Here is a 21,265-nt window from a genome sequence, read left to right as displayed (position 1 = left end):
TGAAATTTAAAATTCACTTCATTTGGAGTTCACTAAATCCTGCAATTACTAGCCCATCTTTAAAATAGAGGAAACTTGAGTTAGAAGCATAATAGCTGAAAGAGACTAGCCAACTACATCTCCAAAGTATGAAAACCATTCTGTTTACCTTTTATTTTTAAGGTATTTGGAAATACTTCATAATAATGAAGTACATAGAAAATAATACAATAAACTTCTATATACCTAAATAATCAACTTAAGAAATAAAGTATTATTGATACAGTTGGGGCCCTTGTGTATTTCCTCCAGTCTTACCCTCTTTTTTTTTTTTTTTTTAAAGATCTTATTTATTCATGAGAGAGAGTGAGGATACAAGCAGGGGGAGGGGCAAAGAGAGAGAGAGAAGGAGACTCCCTGTTGAGCAGGAAGCTGGAAGCATGAGCTTGATCCCAAGGCCCTGGGATCACAACCAGAGCCAAAGGCTGATGCTTAACCAACTAAGTCACCCAAGTGCCCCAAATCTTTTCCTCCTTATAGAGTTACCTGAATTCAGTGCTATTAATTCCATGGATTTCTTCATATTTTACTTTATATACATGCATCCTTAAAACTATCTTTGCATTCTTTTGAAATTTATTTTAATGCTGGCAAAACGTAGCATTTTTTTTGTTTTCTTTTATTGTTTAATGTTTTGTTGTGACAATGAAAAACAGATATGTACTTAGAATTCCATTGTATGGATATAGCATTGTTTATTTATCCAGTCAAAAATTGAGACATATAGGCTGACTTTTATGAAGCAATGAATGCAGAAACTAACTTCTGACAAGAACTTTTTGACAAGAACACATGTATGACAGTTCCAGTAAGGGAATACCCTCTGTAATGAAGTCACTAGATAATAAGGTATATGCATCTTTAAATCACTAGATACTGCCAAGTATTCTTCAAAGGGGTTGTCCCAAGTTGCATTCCCACTGTAGGGTTTCCAGTTGTTCTACATCTATATAACCAGTAGTATTGTGAGAATAAAATTACAGATAATTATATAGGTGAGAAATGTTATCTCACTGTCATATACATTTGCATTTCCCTAAAAACTGATCAGGTAGGACACCTTTTCCTATGTTCACTGACCAAACTGGCATGGAGATTATTATTCCCCAGCTGGGCTACTCCAATTTCTCAAAACCCTTTAGGGTTGACATAAAGATCAAACATCTAAAGTGATAAGATATGGTATAGAAAGTTTTCCTAAGTGTAAAATTATTCCCTGAGTCATTGAAATTATGTCTGGTCATCACAACATGATTCTTGCCACCCCTTCAGTCGGGCCATGCTCAGTAATCAGACTCCACTTCTCCCACTCTGGTGTTTCTGGTTGTAGAAAGAATACCAATAAACCTTAAGTCATTGAAGCTATAAGACAAGCTAAGGTATGAGAAGGAAGAGAACATTACTCTAGCTAAGACTGGTTAATAATGGCAGGATTTGGGGAGCTTGGAAGACCATAGTGGTTGCACTTTATGTAAAAATACTGCAGGATTTTTATTTCACTAAGGTCAGCAATGGCATCTCCATTATTCAGAATTTTCAAAATGGCTTACATAAGAATTTGAACAGAATGATTGAGAATCTGAGTGTGGAGTACTATGCTAAAGGATGGAACCACGTGATTGTGAGGGTCTTTGATCCCTTTGTTCTGTGCCTCAGTGAGGAACTCATCCTCTCATCCACTGAATCACAAGTTCTTTCCACCGCCAACATGGACATTTACCCAACACTTTTTGTTGTTTTCTAAAGAAGTAGTGAGTAAAGTTGTATCTCTTATAAACATACCATCAGTAAATGATTTCTGGTTAAAGAAGCCAGAAAAATTACCCTGAATCTATTCTTGGTGCTAAATGGATGCCTTTTTAAGCCCAAGGAATGTATTTTCTTCCCTTTGCATAATTTGAATTATCATTTGCTAAGCTACATGACAGTCGTTTCCTGCCTCTACTTACAGCTCTGGGTCATTAATACTTTTGCCCCCACTTAGGGAATTTCACAGATTACTGAATTTAGTGTTTCAGAGTCCTCCCTGTAATAGTCCAAGTTACACATAGCTGATGTAAGTAATTTAATTAGTAATTGATTGGGAATGTAAAACTGAAAGCTTTTTTGGGAATAAGGTGTGGTTTATCTTTGTTTATATTACCTTGGGAAGATTTTATTTCACAAAAACAGAAAACCTGAGAAAGAGGTCCTATCATTTAGGTTTGACAACAGAAAATCGCTCTGTATAAGTTTTGATTATTGCATTCATTTGATTGTGACTCAAGGACTAAAAGCTTTGGCAAGAACATTTCTAAATTTAGGAGATTAAAGCATAGGAAGAGTTCTTCACATTCAGAAAAAAGTGTCTTGTTTCTTATTCAGGCTACCCTGATTCTTTTCTTTGTCTTTCTTCAATATTTGTTAAACCCCGCTAGTCAATATAACTAGATCATAGATATGATATTTTCAAAATATGGACATGTCATTATGATATTTGATACTGTTTTCTGTTGGGCCTATTTAGATATATATGTGCATGCTTACTTCGCATGTGTCCTGAGGTGAGCAAAAATGGAAGCAGTGTTCTTAGGATGAATTCTCGCACCCATGAAAGCAATTTGTAAATATCTCCCTTTTTCTTTCTTTTTTTTTTTTTTTTTTTTTTGGTAGGGTTAGTCTTTTAAGTATGCTTCTGGTCTTCTTTTATCATATGTCTGTCATAAAGTTGTTGCTCGCTTGTCCTACAGCTGGGGCCTCCTTAGATCTTCCTGACTAACACCAGCTGTTGTCTCCCTCCAGGTCATCCAGGCTGTCTTTTTTGGCATTTGCGTGCTGACTGATCTTTCCAGTCTCCTGACTAGAGGAAGTGGGAACCAAGAACAAGAAAGGCAGCTCAAGAAGCTCATCTCTCTCCGGGACTGGATGTTAGCCGTCCTGGCCTTTCCTGTTGGGGTTGTGAGTATGATGTAGAATGCATCTAACCACAAAAGAAACTTGGGTCCTATTTCAGACTTCTAAGAGAAAAAGAAGGGCTGGTTATAGAGCAGGTTTGTGAATTAGTTTGCTAGGGTTACTGTCACAAAGCACCGCAGACTTGGGGGCTCAAACAACAGACATTTATTTTCTCACAGTTCTGGAGACTAGAAGTCCGAGATCAAAGCATCCGCAAGGCTGATTTCTTGTGAGGTCTCTGTCCTTGGCCAGTGAGTGGCCTCCTCTCTGTGTCCTCACATGATCTCCTCACATGTGTGTCCATGCCCTAATCTCCTCTTCCAATCAGGACATCAGTCATATTAGATTAGGACCCCTCACTGACTTCATTTAATCTTACCTGCTTCTCGAAAAGCCCTAGATCCAAATACAGTCACATTCCCAGATACTGGGGATTTAGGACTTCAACATATGAATTTTAGAGAGACACAGTTCAACGCATAGCAGTGTCTTGAGCAGCCCAAACTTAAAATGTATGGTCCTTGGGTCTATGACCATTCTAGTATTTTTTAAACTTTGAGAGAGGAAGTCAGCTCAAACTGCTTTGCCCTCCCGACTGTGCCATTGGCTAATATCGCTTAAGTAAATGCTGCTTTATGTTTGGGTCTGTTCTGGTTTCATTGATTTTCATTATTTTCTGTTAGAGTCCCTCCATTGTTTGACTTCCTTCACAAGTCCGTTAATCATCCATTATCTGCCCATAAACCATGTTTCTTTAAAGGGCCAGAGTCCAATGAGATTCTATAGATATTAACCTATGGATCACCAGGAAAAGAGGGAGAGAACTCCTCTAAATCTCAAATTGTGAAAACAAGGAAGCGCGTGTTACCTAATTCAAATTCAGATCTTTCCTTGCCAGCCATTGTATAGAAAAAAACAGACCCCGGTGATCTGGTCTAGAATGTGTATCAAGCCCAAGGTCCATGTTAGGCAGAATCAGAAAGTTGTTTTTTTTTTTAAATCCTTCCAGATCTATAACTGGCAGAAGATGCTTGTTCTAAGACCAATTAGTGAGTACCCAGATTATCACTGAATTGCTTTTCCTGTGTACTGAATTGTATTTTCTTGGATGAAGTAGTCCTTAACTCTTGAAAGCAACACAAGGAGATTCTTGTAATCTGATCACACTCCTCTGCTCATTCCTTCATCTTTTTCCTTTGAAAAAATAAATGGGTGCTCATATTGAAACCATCTAGCAAATCTCTCAAATTCTGTTGCTTAATCTGACAGTTAGATGCTTTCCATACTATTTAGTATTTCCTTCTTTGGACTTGACATATAAAATTCAAATACTTTCTATCAGAATAATCATCGAAGAGAAAACTTCCATGGGCATAAGGTATAAAAGGCTTATACTCTGTGCATGAAAGAATTATCTAGAAAATCCAAGCCTGCGTGTCTTTTGTTTCTTTTTACTGGCTTATTCCCTTGGAATTTCTGTAGGCATGTCATTGGAAGCCTTCCTTGGCTAGAAGGAATACAGTAGCACAATACAAAAGTAAATAGGAATACAGTATTAATACATTTTCTCTTAGCTCTGCCTCTCCCTCTGTTATGCCATATCAAACTTTGTCTCTAGGGCTTAAACTGTGCCTCTTAGCACTCTCAACAAAGGCAGATTGCCTGTGCCCTTTAGACATTTTTGACATCACTTTGGCCAGAAACTTTGCATCTGCTTGAGACTCGAGATACCCGTCAGCTTCCAGTGTCCTTTCTGAATTTGGTCCATGTGCGCCTCATGGTTTGTAAAAAGGATGGGGGACTTTTTGTTTGCTTGATCATGTTTGATACTTTACTCTATTTCACTATTTTTTGTTCTTTTCTCTATGTTTTGAAAAAGGGACGAGAAGTAATTATACCTTTAATTTCACCCCTCCTTTTTAACCCAGAAGTCACATCACATTTCATTCCAGGGGTATGCCCCTTCCCACCCTGATGAGCTTTGCAGAAGAATTTAAAGAATAATGAATCAGTCAGATGAACAGCTTCACTTATTTCTTTAACTCTTATTTTTGGCTTATCCACTGATATTTTAGAGTCAATATTCACGTTTTTCGTAATCTTCCCTGTTATCCTGAGTCATTTCCCTTTTACAGACACTTGCCTTTTCTTTTTCTTGAACTTTTTTTTTATTTAAAATTCAGTTAGTTAACAAATATTACATCACTTGTTTCATTACATCAACAAGTATTACATCTCCACTTCATATAGACTTCAATAACTCACCCTTGCATATAATGCCCAGTGCTCATCACATCACGTGCCCACTCCAGCGTCCATCACCCAGTTACCCCATCCTCCACCGGCCTCCCCTCCAGCAACCTTCAATTTGTTTCCTATAGTTAAGCCGCTCTCATGGTTTGTCTCCTTCTCTGATTACTTCCCGTTCAGTTTTCCCTCCCTTCCCCTATGACTCTCTGTGCTGCTTCTTATATTCCACATATGAGCGAATAATCTCATGAATCAATCTCTGATTGACTTATTTCACTCAGAGTGATCTCCTCCAGTTCCATCCACATCATTGTCGATGGTAAGCTGTCACCCTTTCTGATGGCTGAGTAATATGTATATATGAACCACATCTTTATCCATTCATCTGTGGCAGATATCTGGGCTCTTTTCCACAGTGTGGCTATTGTGGACATTGCTGCTCTAAACACTGGGGTGCACGTACCCCTTCGGATCACTACATTTGTATCTTTGGGGTAAATACCCAGTAGTGGGATTGCTGGGTTGCACTTTTTGAGGTCCCTCTGCTACATTGCTTTCTCTCTCTCTCTCTCTCTCTCTGTCTCTGTCTCCCCTTGGTATTAGGGAGAATTCTGGCCTATATTCTCCAGAAATTTTCCTATGTTTTCCACTGTTTCTTACTGTTATTTGAGTTTTTGCATCTATTTCCCCAGTTTCTCAAGCTAATACACAAAAATTCATTCTGAGGCAAAAAACTGATAAATAGCTTCTTTCCAGCCAGTCCCCATTCATTTTATAGCAAAGTCATATTTACAAAGGACACAAATGTGTCTCTTTATAAGCATTTTAACACGGTTTTTTCATTAAAACATAATTTTATGATTTTTTGGCCTCCTTTCCCAAAGTTAACGTCCTAGCTTTCCTTTCTGGTGTGCTCTCGTCTTTGCTGTGACTTCGGAGGTGCTCTTCTGCCCCTCTTGTGTCTCTGCCAGACCCTTAGTTACTCACTAGTGTCTGGAATTTCAGTGTGGTTTTACCACTGAAGTTTTTCTTCCTAGTTAAAATGGCAAAACCCTTTCTGGAGCAGAACCACTTGAAATCACGTGAAGAGGGGTCATCCTTACCGTTCCTGTGGCTCCTGGCCTGGGACGTTTCTTCTGAAGGATGGGAGGAGCATGCATGCCTGCAACCTGATTTGATGGAAATGTCCTTATCCCATAGGCATCTATAGCGTAAGAATGCTTATCATGTGTGCAAGTGATTAATTATGGCATTTATAATTAAACACCTTTTCCTATGTTGGTTGAGATAGTCAAAATCCGAAAGAGCACAACACTCGAGCACTTGCCCAGTGCCCGAGAGTCTTGAACATGGCTGGAGCTTCCTAAAGACCAAGGTGCACAGCCCCCGCTGAGAACCTGCCTATGGTCCCCAGAGGCCGCCAGGCTCTGACTGCTGGTGATTGCCAGCCTCGCAGGGTACCTCCCCTTCACCCCACTTTCTCCTGGCTTCCTCTGCTTCTCACCTTTTGTTGGTCAGCTGGAAGTTTGCAGGGAAAGTCATGTTATTTTTGTTTCCTGATGCAGGGCAGAGAGACAAGGGGCATAATAAGGGGCAGAGTGGCACCTCCACTCAAATTTTCCTAAAGAGACCTCTGAACCCCAAGCTTTGCCTGGTGCTCCCATTATCTCTCTCTCTCTCATCTTAGCTGCAACTATGGCAACAAGAAAGACATGGGTAGGTTATCTAGGATTTGTATTGTCTCCATTAATGCTTCCTCCGATAACGAGGTTAATTGAGAGTTGACAGTAATTGCTTTATGTGGGCATGAAGCACTAAATATGATTTTTGTGACCCATAGACCTAAAGTGTCTACTTCATGGACTCTATCTCTAGGATATATAAAAATAATGAAGCATTCCAATCAAAGATAATTGGCTCAAAGTTTTGTTTGAGCGTAACCTTGAAGAAATCAGCGGGGTTGCTTGAGTGAACATAGCATGTATCATCCTGATTTGTGTAGATGCCCAGAAATGCAAAGCTGGCCTTGATTTAGTAACACTAATGGCCGGAAACCACCACCACTCCCAAAGCCTTGCAACGCATTTTGCAGGGATAACCCATGGGAGGCTCTTTGTACCATGTGCAGTTTATTTCTGAACCCTGTCACCCTTTTAAAGAAGCATTACAAATAACTCTATGACATTATGTGGTCTGGAAGGACTGAAGTTTGTTAGGAGCAATCAAACCAAGAATGTCTTTTGTCTCCTGTGAGTTTGTTGACTTTTGTGTTAGCAGATACCCTTCTAGCTAAGAGAATCAGCTAAGACTTGCAACGAAGCAAGCAAACAAACAAAAAGGTAAAGAAAAAGAGGAAGAGTGGCAAAAAAAAAAAAAAAAAAAAGAAAAGAAACTGATGGGTATGGAAGTGTTTCTTTCAGATATTCTAAATGTGTTTCCAACTACTCTCCAAAGCAGCCCCTTTAATGACCTAGAGCTCTCATACTTTCTCCATTCATTCAAGTGTATGTATCCCATTCATTTGCAGCTTCTCAGCTTGCAGGAGACATGTCATTGGATCTCCCCACCTCCCCCATACATCTTTGTCCCTGGTGTCGCTTGGGTTGCTCGAGACCGAAAGCTGGGCTTAACTAATGTTGCTGATGGCTGAGGATGAGGATGTCCCTCTCTGTGGAGAGGAGGAGAGGATCCGAGAAGGACCTGGAGATTTTAGGACCTGATAGATGTTCTAACCAGGGGTGGGCATTCAAGGTATCCCGAGCAAACCAGGATGCGCCAAGATAGGGTTTTCTGGAATTTGGGCTTTTTATCTGAGTTTAGTCTCAAAGCTATCCATTCAGTAACTGTCTCCGGTGTTATAAGTGTGTTTTTGTGAAGATGTGGTAAAGATTTGATAGGTACCTAGTCTAGGTACCTCGAAAATTTGTTTTTGCTTGTGCTAGAGGCTGTATGATACCTATTTCTTAGGATATATGGAAAATGTAATTTGAAATCTCAAATGCAAACTTAAAGAAAAAGTATCTAGCAAGTATTTTCAAAAAGTGATTCGAAAGCCTTCGTTTATTGACATACCTGCTAACTCTAAGCTGTTATTCACAAAAATGTTGTGAAGTGTACGAATTTAGATCATATCCCTACAATCTAAAAAAATTTATTTTCCTTTCTGATTTTTAGTAAGAGATTCGCTTAAATGGAAAGCAAACATTAATTTATATTAATTACTAATATAAATATCTGTTAATGTAACACATAAAGGAAGGGAATTTTATTCTGTTTGAGAGTATATGAAGCAAATGCCTTTCCTTCTGTTTTGATATTAAGGGAAAACTTTTAGAAAAGCACATTATTTACTTTATCCTACAAACTCTGGATTTAACATAAAAATGCACTTCATATCCACTGATCCTCTCTTTATTAAATTTTCACAAAGGTACCTGAAACCAAACTCTTTTCTGTTTTTTTTTTTTAACCTTCATTGATGTTTTAAGTTTCTTCAAATGCCCTTTTCCTTTCTCTTCACCTTTGAAGCTAAAAATGTAATATGTGTTAGGTCATATTTTATGGTAAAACCTAGTTCATTTTGGGTTAAACCAATCGTATGCTTTCTTCCTGCACCGAAGTGAGTGTGAGTTGGATTGCCTATGAGGGAGGGTTCACAGATGGGTATTCCTTCAAGATCAGTAAATGAAATGAACTTTTTCCTCCCCTACCAGGAGAAATACTTGGGAGACTGTAATTACCTAATGTAGGTGAGTGTTCTTACATCATTTTTTGGATAGCCTTTTCCAAAGACCAAGGACATAATGTGATTAGACAGAAGTACCTGATAGGGAACCAGGTTGCTTCTCGACAATCTTACATATATTTGTCTCCTAGATGGAAACCAAAGATTTTCTGCCTACGTGATCTATGTAATTTGTACAGCTTCATGGAGCAGGCAGCTTGCTTGATGCTTGCAAAATAAATTTCTTCAACACAAAAAATAATCACAGTTTAATAACATTTTCTATAGGTGCTCACTTTTAATCACACTCCAGTGGAAAGCACACATTTATATCCAGAACATTCAAAGGACAGAAACTCTAATCAAGTCAATAATTATTTGTATATACATGGAGATTACTAGGTAAGTAGTACTGAGTGCTAGAAGCCAAGATACCAGTGACTAAGAATTGATCTTGTCCTTCAAGAGGCTCAATGTCTAGAGAAAGTGACTTTTTATAAGCTCTATGAACAACTACAGTGAAGAGGCATGGTGTAGATAACAGTGCAGGGGTCTAAGGTGAAGAATTATCCTAGAAGAGGAAGGGATTGATTTTAGTGAGTGGGAGGTCTTGGAAGACTTCCCAGAAATGATGATGTTGGAGCTCTGTTTTGACAAATGACCACAAACTTATTGAATGTTTAAGTTAATGATGCTTTCAGCTGCAAGTAACAGAACCCCCATAGGTATCCACCTGGTTCACTCTTTTAATTCATTCAAGTCTCTGTTCAAATGATCACCTCGCAGAAAAGCTTCCATGAATAATCAATATAAATTAGCTTTCCATTATTCTCAATCTCCTTAACTTGCATTATGTAATCCATAATGATTACCACTACCTGGCACGTTCTATGTTTATTCTTTTATTTCTGTAACAGATGTCTCCTCTGACTTTGCACCCTGTGAGGCCAGAGAGGTTGCATGTTTGATCTACTGCTGTAACCCAAGCCTCAGGAGCAAGACCTAAATAATTCAGTATTTATTGAGTGAATATCCATTCAACTGTGGCTTAAGCAATAAAGATATTTAATATCTCACAAAGCAAGAAGCCTGTAAGCAGGTAGTTTCAGAATGGTATTGCTTGGTGTTATCATTTGAGACTTGGGCATTTTGTATTATCCACTTTCTTTTCTCCCAAGTGTTGGCTTTTTGCCTTGCACTTGCACCTACAGCCTCAAGAGGGTTGATAAAAGTCCCAAACATCACCTCCTCTGCAACCATGTTCAGGGCAGGAAGAGGAAGAAGTTCTTTAGGGGGCTGTCCCCATGTGTTTGTCTCTTCATCAGGATCATGAATATTTCCTCTAAGCCCTGTCAACAGACTTCTCCATAGGTTTCATTTGTTAGAAGAGTCACATGGCTAGAACCAGCTGCAAGGGAGGCTGGGAAAGCAAGTGAGAGAAGGAAATGAGCTTACTGTAAGGGCTTCAATGAATTATGATTTATCCTTAGGGATTGGGCACATTGCTGCCCAAATAAAATCAGGAGTTTTAAGAACTATGATAAGTAACAAATATTGAGAATAACTATTAAATGTAAACTGAGTAAAAACAAATGGGATTTTAAGTAATTTTTTGTTTATCTGTTGTTTTACAAAAAAGAGAGTAAAACTAATGAGACTTATCATGGACATTTCCTATCTGAGCCAAGGAAGGCATATTTTTTTCCATTTATTTTCTGCCAGCACCATTTTTTTTTTTTTTTGGTACATTTTAATTCGTGCTCTTATAAACAGCCATCAAAAATCTGGTATTTGAAGTTCTTCTCAAAGAAAGTCCCATATGTTATACAAGTGACTAAATGGTTTCTGTTCAGCTTCTGAAACTCCTGAGGAAATTTGTGAGAGCTGGCCCTGCCACAGACCAGCAACTCAAGACAGGTGGACGACCAGGTTGGACGAGTAGAGTCTTTCTTGACTAGCCCCCTAGACGTGGTAGAGACCAGTCATGCACTGAGTGTCATTTCACAGAATTCCCACTCTCTCTGGGCCAAAGAGCCACAAAAGTGTCTCAGGAAATGTAGACATCTTTTTTCCATATTTATACCCATAAGTATGATATATATTTGAAGTACGTGATTGAGAAATGGTAGACTTGACCTTCAGTAACATTAATAATGTGACACATATTATAAAATAGACACACGATTCTTGTTCTCAAAAATAAGACCACACCCCCCTCCCAATCCCAGTCAGGATCTTTGTATGCCCTTGTTTGGGAAACCAAGAACAAGATGCAATATTAACTGTTGATTAAAAAGGAAAAGAAAAAAGGAACACAGTATTTTTCTTCTTCCTTCTCTGCTTATCTTTCTTCCTCCTTCTCAATCTCTCTCTCTCCTACTTTCACCTTTTGCCCTCATCACTCTACCCCAACCTCATCTCCTTCTCTGTAGAAGAAGAAACAGTGATTTGCTGTGTGGGTGCCCTGAAATCACTATAGTCCCTATGGGCGTCTTCAGGTGACTCTTACCTGTTTTAGCTGGATCAGAATGTGCTGTATCACCTCAGCTGATAGTACAAGGAATATTTCCCCCCAAGGAAGGAGCCAGTGGACTTTCCACCTACGCAAAGTTTATTCACTTTTAGTGGTGCCTGTGGGATGACCGCGCTAATGATTTGCTTATCTTACTGCGAATAGCAGGTTCTACATAGGACTTTCCTTCATCATGTCTTCCTTTAGCTCTCTTAGAAATGGAAGTTGAGGCATAATTCTAACTTTGGGGGACATGTCAGGGGACAGGTGGGAAGGTGAGAAGATGAGGAACTGGGAGACAATGAGGGGAGAGCATGCGTGGAGCCACAGCTCACAGGGAGCCCTGGAGTCCCACTCATGGTCTCCTAAACTCCTCTGAAGGGCACCTGCCAAGAGGTTTCCCTCTCCAGAATGCCCATTTATCCCGTAGGTTACATCTGTGCTCCATCTGCACAAAGGAGCAAACACACTGGGTGTTGGGCTGTGCTGCTAAGGTTTGGTGGATGGGGAGAAAATGAAGGGAGCGTGTCTCAGAAGGAACCAGAAGGAGCCCTTCTGTCCCAGTTTGCTTGTGGGTGCTCTACCATGTTGTTCATTGTTCGCCAAGGGGAGACTGGGAAGAATGGGAAACAAGAAAATTCTGAGCATAAGTGGAGGTGTGCCCACGTTGGACAGTGTGAATGGAGATAAGTTTTCCCTCCCCTTTTGGATTCCCTCACGACTTAACCTTAAGGAGGGACCCTCCCCTTTCCTCACCTTAAAACTCCACTACAAAATTAGAATGACGACTTTCCTACAAGCACAACTAATGAAGCAGGAAGAAGCCTCAGCCCTCCCGTGCCCAGAAAATAATACAAGCACGCATATGCCCAGGGGATGCTGTCAAAATTAGCCTTGAGTCAACAAAGAGAAAGAGCCCCTAGATTCATTAATAGAGTGACATTTTTGTCTGAATATTCAGAAGTGCTACCTGCTCCTCCCTCCTGCTGCAATTGCCTTAGAATTTTCAGGAAGACACCACACACCCAGAGGCATTTGCAGTCGCCTTTCTTTTTTGTTTCCAGCCGGTGGAAGAGCGGTTCCATTTGCACGTTCTGAGACTTCTCACCCTCTCCCTTCCCACAGAGGCAAAACCCACAAACAACTCAAGGGGCTGAAAAAAAATCTAAAAATGAGCACTAACTTCTGCTCCCTGCTACTGGGGGATAGATACGGTGCTAAAGGCATTACTTTAACTGCGTATTCAACCCTCATAGCCTCAAACGGTAGGAATTTCCGTCATTCTCACTTCACAGAAGATGCTTCTATGGTACAGTTGTACAGATGGGGTTCCCACTTTACAGGGTGCAAGTCTGCGGCCCCTGGTGCAGCCAGGACCTCACCCAGACCCGGACCACTGGGGAGCTTGCTGTTAGCAGGTACTCTGCTTCTTGACAAACCAGACCTAACTTTGCTTTTCATCATTCGCCTGATGGGTATTTTTAGCTACATACAGAAGTTCTGAGCTGACCACAGTTTCTAATTTAGGAGAATGCATCAGAGTAAGAAAGGGAGTTATGCAGAATCTGGATTAAAAGCCGCTGTTTATCCTTTTCCCTGAGGCTATTTAACAAAAGCTGTTCATTTGTGCTTATTACTGTTTCCATTTGATGTATTATTTCACACTATGGGGCCCATGGTTTTATACAGTTTTAGAGGTCAGTTTGCAAAGTATAAGTTTTGGCAAAAACAAAACAAAACAAACAAACAAACAAACAAAAAATCATCCTGTTTTGTCTTCTTGTTTCAACCATTGAGTATAGATTTAAGCTCACCCATTTACCCAATGTGCTTGTTTTTAATATCTGAAAATCAGGTTTTATCAATAGAATTAGCATCATTATTAAAAATGGTTACTAATTGTATCCAGTATCATCTGCAGCTCTTCTCTGGGGTTTCAAGAAGGCACAGTTCGTGGCTACAGGATTGCAAAAGAATATTTTCGGCAAGAAATGATCCAGTACATTCCTTATGGGTATCCTAACAAATGAACTGTGCCTACCCCAGAAAAAATTTTACTAGGAATTCCTGAAAGCAATTTTGTTCTGCTTTATCAGGAGAAGCTTTTCAGTTAAATCTGCTTTTCTTTTTAAATTTATAATTTATACCTCCACCTATTTTCACCAAGGATTTGAGGTGGTCTAAATCAGATCAGTTCATCAAATTGAACTACTCTCCTGGGCCTCAGCCTCGTTCAGCCCCGGCTGCCTGTAAATAATCTTGTCTATTTGGATGAGTGTCTTCTCTGCTATGTTGCAGGATACACAGAAGAACTTTCTTGTGCATTTTATCTTGCAATGCCAGGCAAACCAGGAAAATGGGAACACATCTCCAATAGACCTTCTGGCAAGTTTACTGAATGCTATGTGCCAGTCACTGTGTTAAACACCCTCACACAATTTCACTTACTCTCAAAGGGGATCTTATAAAAACAAGAAGCAGTAGGCAAGACGAAGCTCACTCATCCTCAAGGCTGTGAGCCCAGCACCAGGACCTGCACCCTGAGAGAGGGTAGACAAGCTGTTGCAGTCAATTCTTGTCCTGTCTGGTCCTTCCTGGAGAATAATGCCTGCCATATTGGACCTGGTCAGTCATGCTTGATGCCTGCTTGATGCTTTAAGGGCCTCAAGTAAAAAGAGTAGGAAGGAAGGAGAAAGAGAAAGCGAATTCTCAGGCAAAAGAATCATCCACAGGAAGGAGATTTTCTCTCCAATCTTGGCACATTCCCGAACTGCTGATCTTCAAAGTAATTAGTTTAGTCTAACTCTGGCTTTTAATTGACAAGAGGTATTCTTCAACCAAAAAAAAAAAAAAAAAAAAAAAAAATCCATAATTGATCAGCAATTCTAGAGGACCCTAAGCAGATGGCAAAGAATTCAAGTAGCTCAAATACCAGAACACAACTCCTGAAATGCTGTTGGGCAGACAGAATGCTGATGCTTGGGCTGCATAGATGCTTCTCTGGGCCAGTTTGGTTCCAGAGATGACCATTTGTTTGTTACGCCTTCCACCTTTGTTTATACAGCAGAGATCATCACAGAACAATTCAAAGGGCAAAAACAAAGTCCACCCAAATTTCCATAATGAGCATTTATTTCTTTCATAGTAAGTAAATCTCACGTATATTCTCATTTGCAAATGTATTGTCATTTGCAGATGTTTATACTCTAAGTTTAAAGGGTAATTATTCCTAGAAGAAGAAATAAGATTGATATGCAGTTGATACGATGTTCAAAAACAAACACACCAACCTTTCCAAAAGTTCTTTCCCCACTGCAAACTATGCACAGAAAGTTCTATGTATTTTCCTAGTTTGTTTATGCCTATAACCTAAACTAAGGAAAACTTTAGTGCTTTTCCTCTCCTGTCTCCACAGCAATTCAGAGAGAGCTATGTGACCATTTGTGGGTATCCCAGTGTGCTGGGACAATATTTAAATGTCACTGTAGTCCAGGACCAAAGACCGAGACACTCAATTTTATCAATCTTTTCTAAGGGGATCCTTCTCTCAGCCAATGAACTAATGCAAACTAAATGATAACAGACTAAAGTTTAACTCAGAAGGATAATTGAATAATTTGTAATGATAAAAAAAAAAGCTGTCGGGTAGACTAGAATCTGCATAAACTCTCTCTAGAACAGAACAATTTGAAGAAGACAGAGAGTATCCAGGTGGTCAGATTACCAGTCTGATGCATCCTTTTGCTCCATAGGGACTGACTTACCAAGTAGATCAGAAGCAACCTTGGGGGGCCAGAGGCACTCTTTTCTATGCAAAGCAGGAGACCCATTCTTGCCCTGTTCTATCCATAAGCCTGTCCTTGGTAATGATACTTTTCCCTGTTAACAGATCCTTCTTGGGAAGCCCGTAATTCATTTAATCAGGCTTCAAAGTCCACTGTTATAATAGTGTTCTGGTCAGGCCATTATGATATTATACCCAAGACACTGAATATAGGCAGTCATTGATCCATAGCTACCTAACAGAATGCTATGTTCTAATTACTTAATTAACTTTTATTAGATTAGATTAAATTAGATCTTTCTTAATTTTATTCTCAGGTGGTAACTTTAAATTCAAGTTGTAGTTAGTTGGATATCTCTCCCATGTGCTTGTAGATATTCATTTTAATGCAATCCTATCTAATAATAGACTACAGTCCCCTTTTATTAAAAAGAGAAAGGGAAAGAGAGACAGAGAGCATGAATTTGATTATTTAGTGATTTTATGTGACAAAAGGTCTAAATCGTTTTTTGAAAAAGAAATTTCTATCAATGCTATTTGATTGGCAGTGGTTCTCCAACATAATAAAAATAGTCTTGTGTGAGGTTTAGGGATATGTTTAATTATTTTATTTGTTGTCACTCGACAGAGAGTGAAAGAAGCCCTGCTCAATTTGTGTTCAAATGGAATTGAATTTAAAATGGATCATTTTTAAACTTTGAACCCATAAAAGGAGGGTTAGTTATTAGAATGCAAAAATGACCGACGTTATGGGGCGATCTCACCTGTGTGAGGCATTAGGAGACCAGATGTAGTTAAAAGAACGTGAGCCTTGGAGGAAGATGTGGGTTTTAATTCTGGATCCACCATTTCCTAATACAAATTTCATAGGCTCCCTCAATCCTGGTTTTCTAATGTGATGGGTGGGCTCAACGAAACCTAACTCACTTGGGTTATTGTGAAGGACAACGAAAGTCACAGAGTAGCTAGAACAGTATCCAGCAGGATGACAAGTAAAGAGTGTCAGTTTTCTTCCATTTGCCTCAAAAGTGGTCTCACATCACAGAGAATGTCCTGAGAGATGAGAGCATCTTTCAGCAAAGTATTCACACTGCTCCATTGCAGACACTCATTCAAAAGGTTAGAGAGTGTAAGTTCTTGAAATTCCAAGGGTATGTATGATCATACCATCCCAAATCCCAGAAGTTCTTATGGTTCAGGAAGGCAGTAGAAGGTGGAAGGAAAGGTTCAAATACTCGTAAAAGGCTTCAAGGGAAAATAATATACCACTGGTGAGGTTTATGTCCTAAGTTAGAAATGGGTCTGCTCTGCTACAACTTCCTCACCCACCATTTCCAACTTAGTTCACCTAGAAATCTGAGGGGTGGTGGATACATCTTCTATTTTCCAGTGCAAATAAGCAACTGATTGATTGAACTAGTAGGTTGAAAATTGCACAAAAGAGGAAAAAATTCTGATTTCTTGAAAGGTCTGACCTGTATTTAGCATTTTCATCAGAGAAATCTATCTACGTTATTATTTATGAATATTAGGCCTTTTTCCAAGTTTTTGACAGTTCTGGGCAATACTGCTTTGAACATTCTTTTTTTTTTTTTTTTATTTGACAGATAGAGATCACAAGTAGGCAGAGAGGCAGGCAGAGAGAGAGAGAGGAAGAAGCAGGCTCCCTGCTGAGCAGAGAGCCCGATGTGGGACTCGATCCCATGACCCTGAGATCATGAACTGAGCCAAAGGCAGCGGCTTAACCCACTGAGCCACCCAGGCACCCTGCTTTGAACATTCTTATACATTCCTTCTCCTGCTCCACGTGTATAAAAGATTCTCCAGGACAAAACCTTCCTAAACAGTAAGCTGCAATGAAATACAAGTGCGCCAAGGCATGTCCATTACCTCTGCCCCTGTAATCTGAGCGTGGTCTGGGGTGCCATAGTTATGATCCCGTTTTATCAGATTTTTTTTCCTGTACCTACAGATTTATTTCCTGTACCTACAGCATACAAGCACCTGTATGCTTGTTTTCAATTTCATTAATCATTTGGCTGTTCTTTGCTGTTGTCTGAAGATATACACCTCACTCATTAATTTTTACACCTCTCTTTCTACTGTAAGTTGTAGGATGCTGCAAAATTCCCTCATTTAACACTTTAACTACATCCCACAAGAATTGTTATCTACCATTTTTATTGCTCTTTATTTCTAAATATTTTCCAGAGACCATTATGATTTTGTGTTTGATCTCTAGTTTTTAAAGCATGTTTTTAGATTGCCAAACATACAGGGATTTTTATGTTTCTATTATTGATTTCAAACCCAAATGCCCTTTGGCCAGAGGCTATGATCAGTAAGATACCAATATTCTGAATTTTTTAGTTTAAATTGTGGCAGATTTTTATATTCTTAACTTGAGCATTAAAAGAACACACATTTGAGATCACTGCATCTTCCTGAAAGCTCATATTGGGCCACAAACCCACATAATTGCTATCTTAAGGTTCTGATGGCTATCTTATGGTTCTGAATTTTCAGGGTAGTTTTTCTTTCTCTGTCTTCTCAGTACAGAGCTCAGGTTCCAACAGCCATGGTTTCCTTAGTGTCCACTTCTCTGTCAGGTTAAGGAATACCCTTTCTTGGAAAGTGTAACTTTCTGGGGTACTAGCTTTAGGTGGAGGCCTCAGTGGGACTGCCCACCCAGGGCAGCATTTATCTTGTATCTCTTGAATTCCACAGAGCCTCCAAAGATAAGTTTAGGGTCCCTGTGGTTTGACAGATACTTCCGGAGGAAAGCAGACCTCTGGTGCTGGCTGATCTCCTGGATTCTCCCTCACTTTACTTTGACACCAACAGTTTCACTTTTTGTCACATTGCAGTTTCTTTCAAAAGATGCTTCATGTTTCCTGGATATGTTATGAAACAACAAAATCAAGGTTATATAGTATGACATGTCTATTTAAGAAGGGGAGGCACACAGATATGAACATTTGGCATTTATATGAGTGAATGTATACCTTTCTTCTTGTTTTTACCAAAAGAAGCACTGGAGGAATGAAAGAGAAACTGATACATGATTACCTAAATATTTAATGAAACTTTTTATCTTTCCTTTCATTTTTTTTTTTATGGTAGTTTTCATTGGGAGAGTAGGTTTGGAACATTTATTCCATCATATAGCTGGATATATAAGTAAGTTCTGATTCCCTTTTTACCACATCTTACCTAGAGAATGGGTTTATCTAGGGCTCCTACTGAATCTCCTTTGTATCAGTGTCTCCGTAACAGAAGTTATCTTCCCTTGAAGTCCCTTTTCAAGAACTGTTTGTGCCAGATGATCAGGGTTAACCTATACCATCGTGGAATTAAAGAACATTAACTGTTCCCGTTGTGTTTATTAGCTCTAGCCGTATTACTGGGCACTTTTCTGGAGTACTTGATCATCCTTTTTATTCAGTCTGGTCAGCTGGCTGTAATCTTTATAGTTTTCCAATGAGTGGCAACTACTCCTGATTCACACTTATTATATCAGTCAGACCTTCATATTTCTTTTCCCCCCATTTCTTTCTGGAGCTTGATGGATAACCAGGAAGGGGAACAGACAGGGTTTCCGCCCTCAAGGGCTCATCTTCTCCACACCCTACCTCCTCACAGGGCATACCACCTTACCAACCAGGCCCACAGCCTGCAGGACTCTCTCAGGACCATGTAATAAACCTTCAAGAGAAGGCTGCTTCCACTAGAAGCCACCCCCAGGCAACTTCGGATCCACTCGGTGGGAACTAAAGGTGACCATAAAAGCTATCATTTCTGCGTTTCAGTCAGTGTTGAAACAGGCCAAGCGGAGATACCTGAGACACTGAAAAGAGCCAGAGCCAGAGGAATGTGGCCTGACTGGTGGGTTCAGCCCGTAGTTACAGGGATGATACCTAGCCTGACCTGGGCCAAGTGCCTCAGGACTTGGTCTTAAGCACCTAAGCCCGTACATAAGCTGGTGTTCTGGGGAAAGACTTGCATCCCAAAGATGACATGAGAATCAGACAGGAGCTTATTTGGTAAAACTTGAGTAAGGAAGGGAGCATGACTCCAAGGTGCAAGACAAGACCCAAATATCAGTTAATATTCTATTTCTATATCTAGATATTCTATTTCTCTATCCAGCGAATATGAATTTGCCGGAGGGAGGATGAACCTGGTCACATAGTCCTTACTGAGATGCTTGAGATACCACTGATGCATTGATTCCTAGCAAAGACAAGAATGAGTCTCCTGACTGGGTCTGCATTCTGTGCTCTTGTCTTATGGCCTTGGATGCCATGTTTGATCCAAACGAACAGCCTGGTGATTTTTCTCCATGTGTCACCATGTTTCTTTTTCTTCTGGGGTTTCTAGAAAGATTAACCAAACATTTTACTCACCAGACATTCATTGAATTCCTGTTACATGCAGGCCTTCTTAGAGGACTTAGAAATGAAATAGTCTTTGCTATTTAACCATTCACTCACTCCATTATTATTTGCTTCAAAAGTATGTACTATTATGTATAAGAAGTATTAAGAGAGGTTAAAAGCATTGGCTCTGGGGTCTCGTTGTCTGGCCTCACATTATCGCCTGGCCACTTTTTGACCCTGGGAAAGTTATTTCTTCATCTATTAAACCAAAAGAATAATAGTAGCTACCTCAAAGTAGTTGTAACTCTTAAATAATATTTTGCCTATGAAGCTCCTGTTCTATGCAAAGTAGAGAATAAATAGGTATAAACCTGCCTTCATAAAGCACTGGAAAAGATTACATTTATATACTATTCTCAGAATGTTGACATACAGTGATGGATAGCACATCCCTAGCTGGCAGGGGCTAAGACTGGGGAAGGGCATGACCCTAATGAGATAACATTAGGAGCTTTCTCGGTGGTGATGGAACTCTTCAGAATCCTGGTTATGGTAAAGGTTACACAAATGTGTACATGTGGCAAAATTTCGGAGTATAATGTGACCCCTCAGAAAACGAGTGACTGTAAAAACTGGTGAAATCAGAATAGGTATATGTGTTGTTTAGTTATAGTGTTATGCCATCGTGAGTTTTCTGGTTTGAAAATGCATCAGTCTTGTGTAAGAGGCTCGGTGAAGGAGGCACAGGAATTCTCTGTGTTATTTTTCAGCTTCTAGTTCGTCTTTGATTATTTCTGAATAAAGAGCTAAGAAATAAACATATAAAGCGCCGAGGGAGATGTGACGATGCAACAGAGAAGAAACTGATTGGTCTTTACTCTCCCAGAGTTCACATCCCACTGGGAGGGGAAACCAGTAATGACACTCTCACTGATTCCGTCTCGATGATGCTCAGCATCATGAAGGAAAAACGTAACTTGCTACTAGAGCTCATGCAAGGAAAAGGGACAACTCAGGGGGGGCTTCTTGGAGGTTATGCTCTTTCGGACCCCTTCTATATGGTGATGATGAGCCGGTGGGGCTGGTGGGAGGCACTCCAGGCAAATGGAGCTCTGCTGAAGGGCTGGAGAACAGATGGAGCCTTCCAGCAGCTTAAAGGGACCAGCAGGTTAAAGGACATGTAAGACTTGGTTGAATGGGCTTGTGTTATAAGCAGAGGACTGAGGTGGGTCAGAGAAAGACTAATTACTTTTGATAAGAAATTGTGGGGGATTTCTAGGTGGTGGGGACAAGAGCACCATGAAAGTAACACTTAATAGAGCTTAGATTTTGAAAAAAAAAAAAACTGTAATGAATTTCAAGCTGTAGTTACAAAAAAACACAGAGGCATGGATACTTGGAAGTGTGGTGAGTTTGAGAAACTATACGTAGTCGGTTGATTGGGTTCCTGGAAGAAGCTGGAAGGGGACTGGAATGAGAATTTGGGACTAGATCACAACGGGAGTTTTGGTTTTATTCCGCAAACAAGGGGGAGTCATTGGAAGTTTTAAACTGAGAAGTTCTTAAAGATTTTTAATAAGGGAACTCCGAGGCCAAGATAAAGCATGGATAGAATTTAAAGGAAACTGATGCCGGTGGCTGTA

General features: G+C 39.8%; 1 protein-coding gene across 9 annotated transcripts in view; it reads left to right on the top strand.

Annotated features, from left to right (window-relative positions):
* Positions 1–21,265, top strand: part of AIG1 (androgen induced 1) — a 481,448-nt gene that overhangs the window by 61,473 nt on the left and 398,710 nt on the right. For all 9 annotated transcript variants that reach the window (XM_082730812.1, XM_082730806.1, XM_082730810.1 and 6 more), the window contains exon 2: positions 2,821–2,976. In XM_082730812.1, coding sequence (XP_082586938.1) covers positions 2,821–2,976 — 156 coding nt within the window. The remainder of the gene's footprint in view (positions 1–2,820; positions 2,977–21,265) is intronic.

This window comes from Mustela nivalis (assembly GCF_964662115.1).
Source record: "Mustela nivalis genome assembly, chromosome: 5".
Taxonomy (NCBI): domain Eukaryota; kingdom Metazoa; phylum Chordata; class Mammalia; order Carnivora; family Mustelidae; genus Mustela; species Mustela nivalis.
The sequence above is the reverse complement of the archived record's forward strand: the minus strand, read 5'-3'. Positions and strand labels throughout refer to the sequence as shown.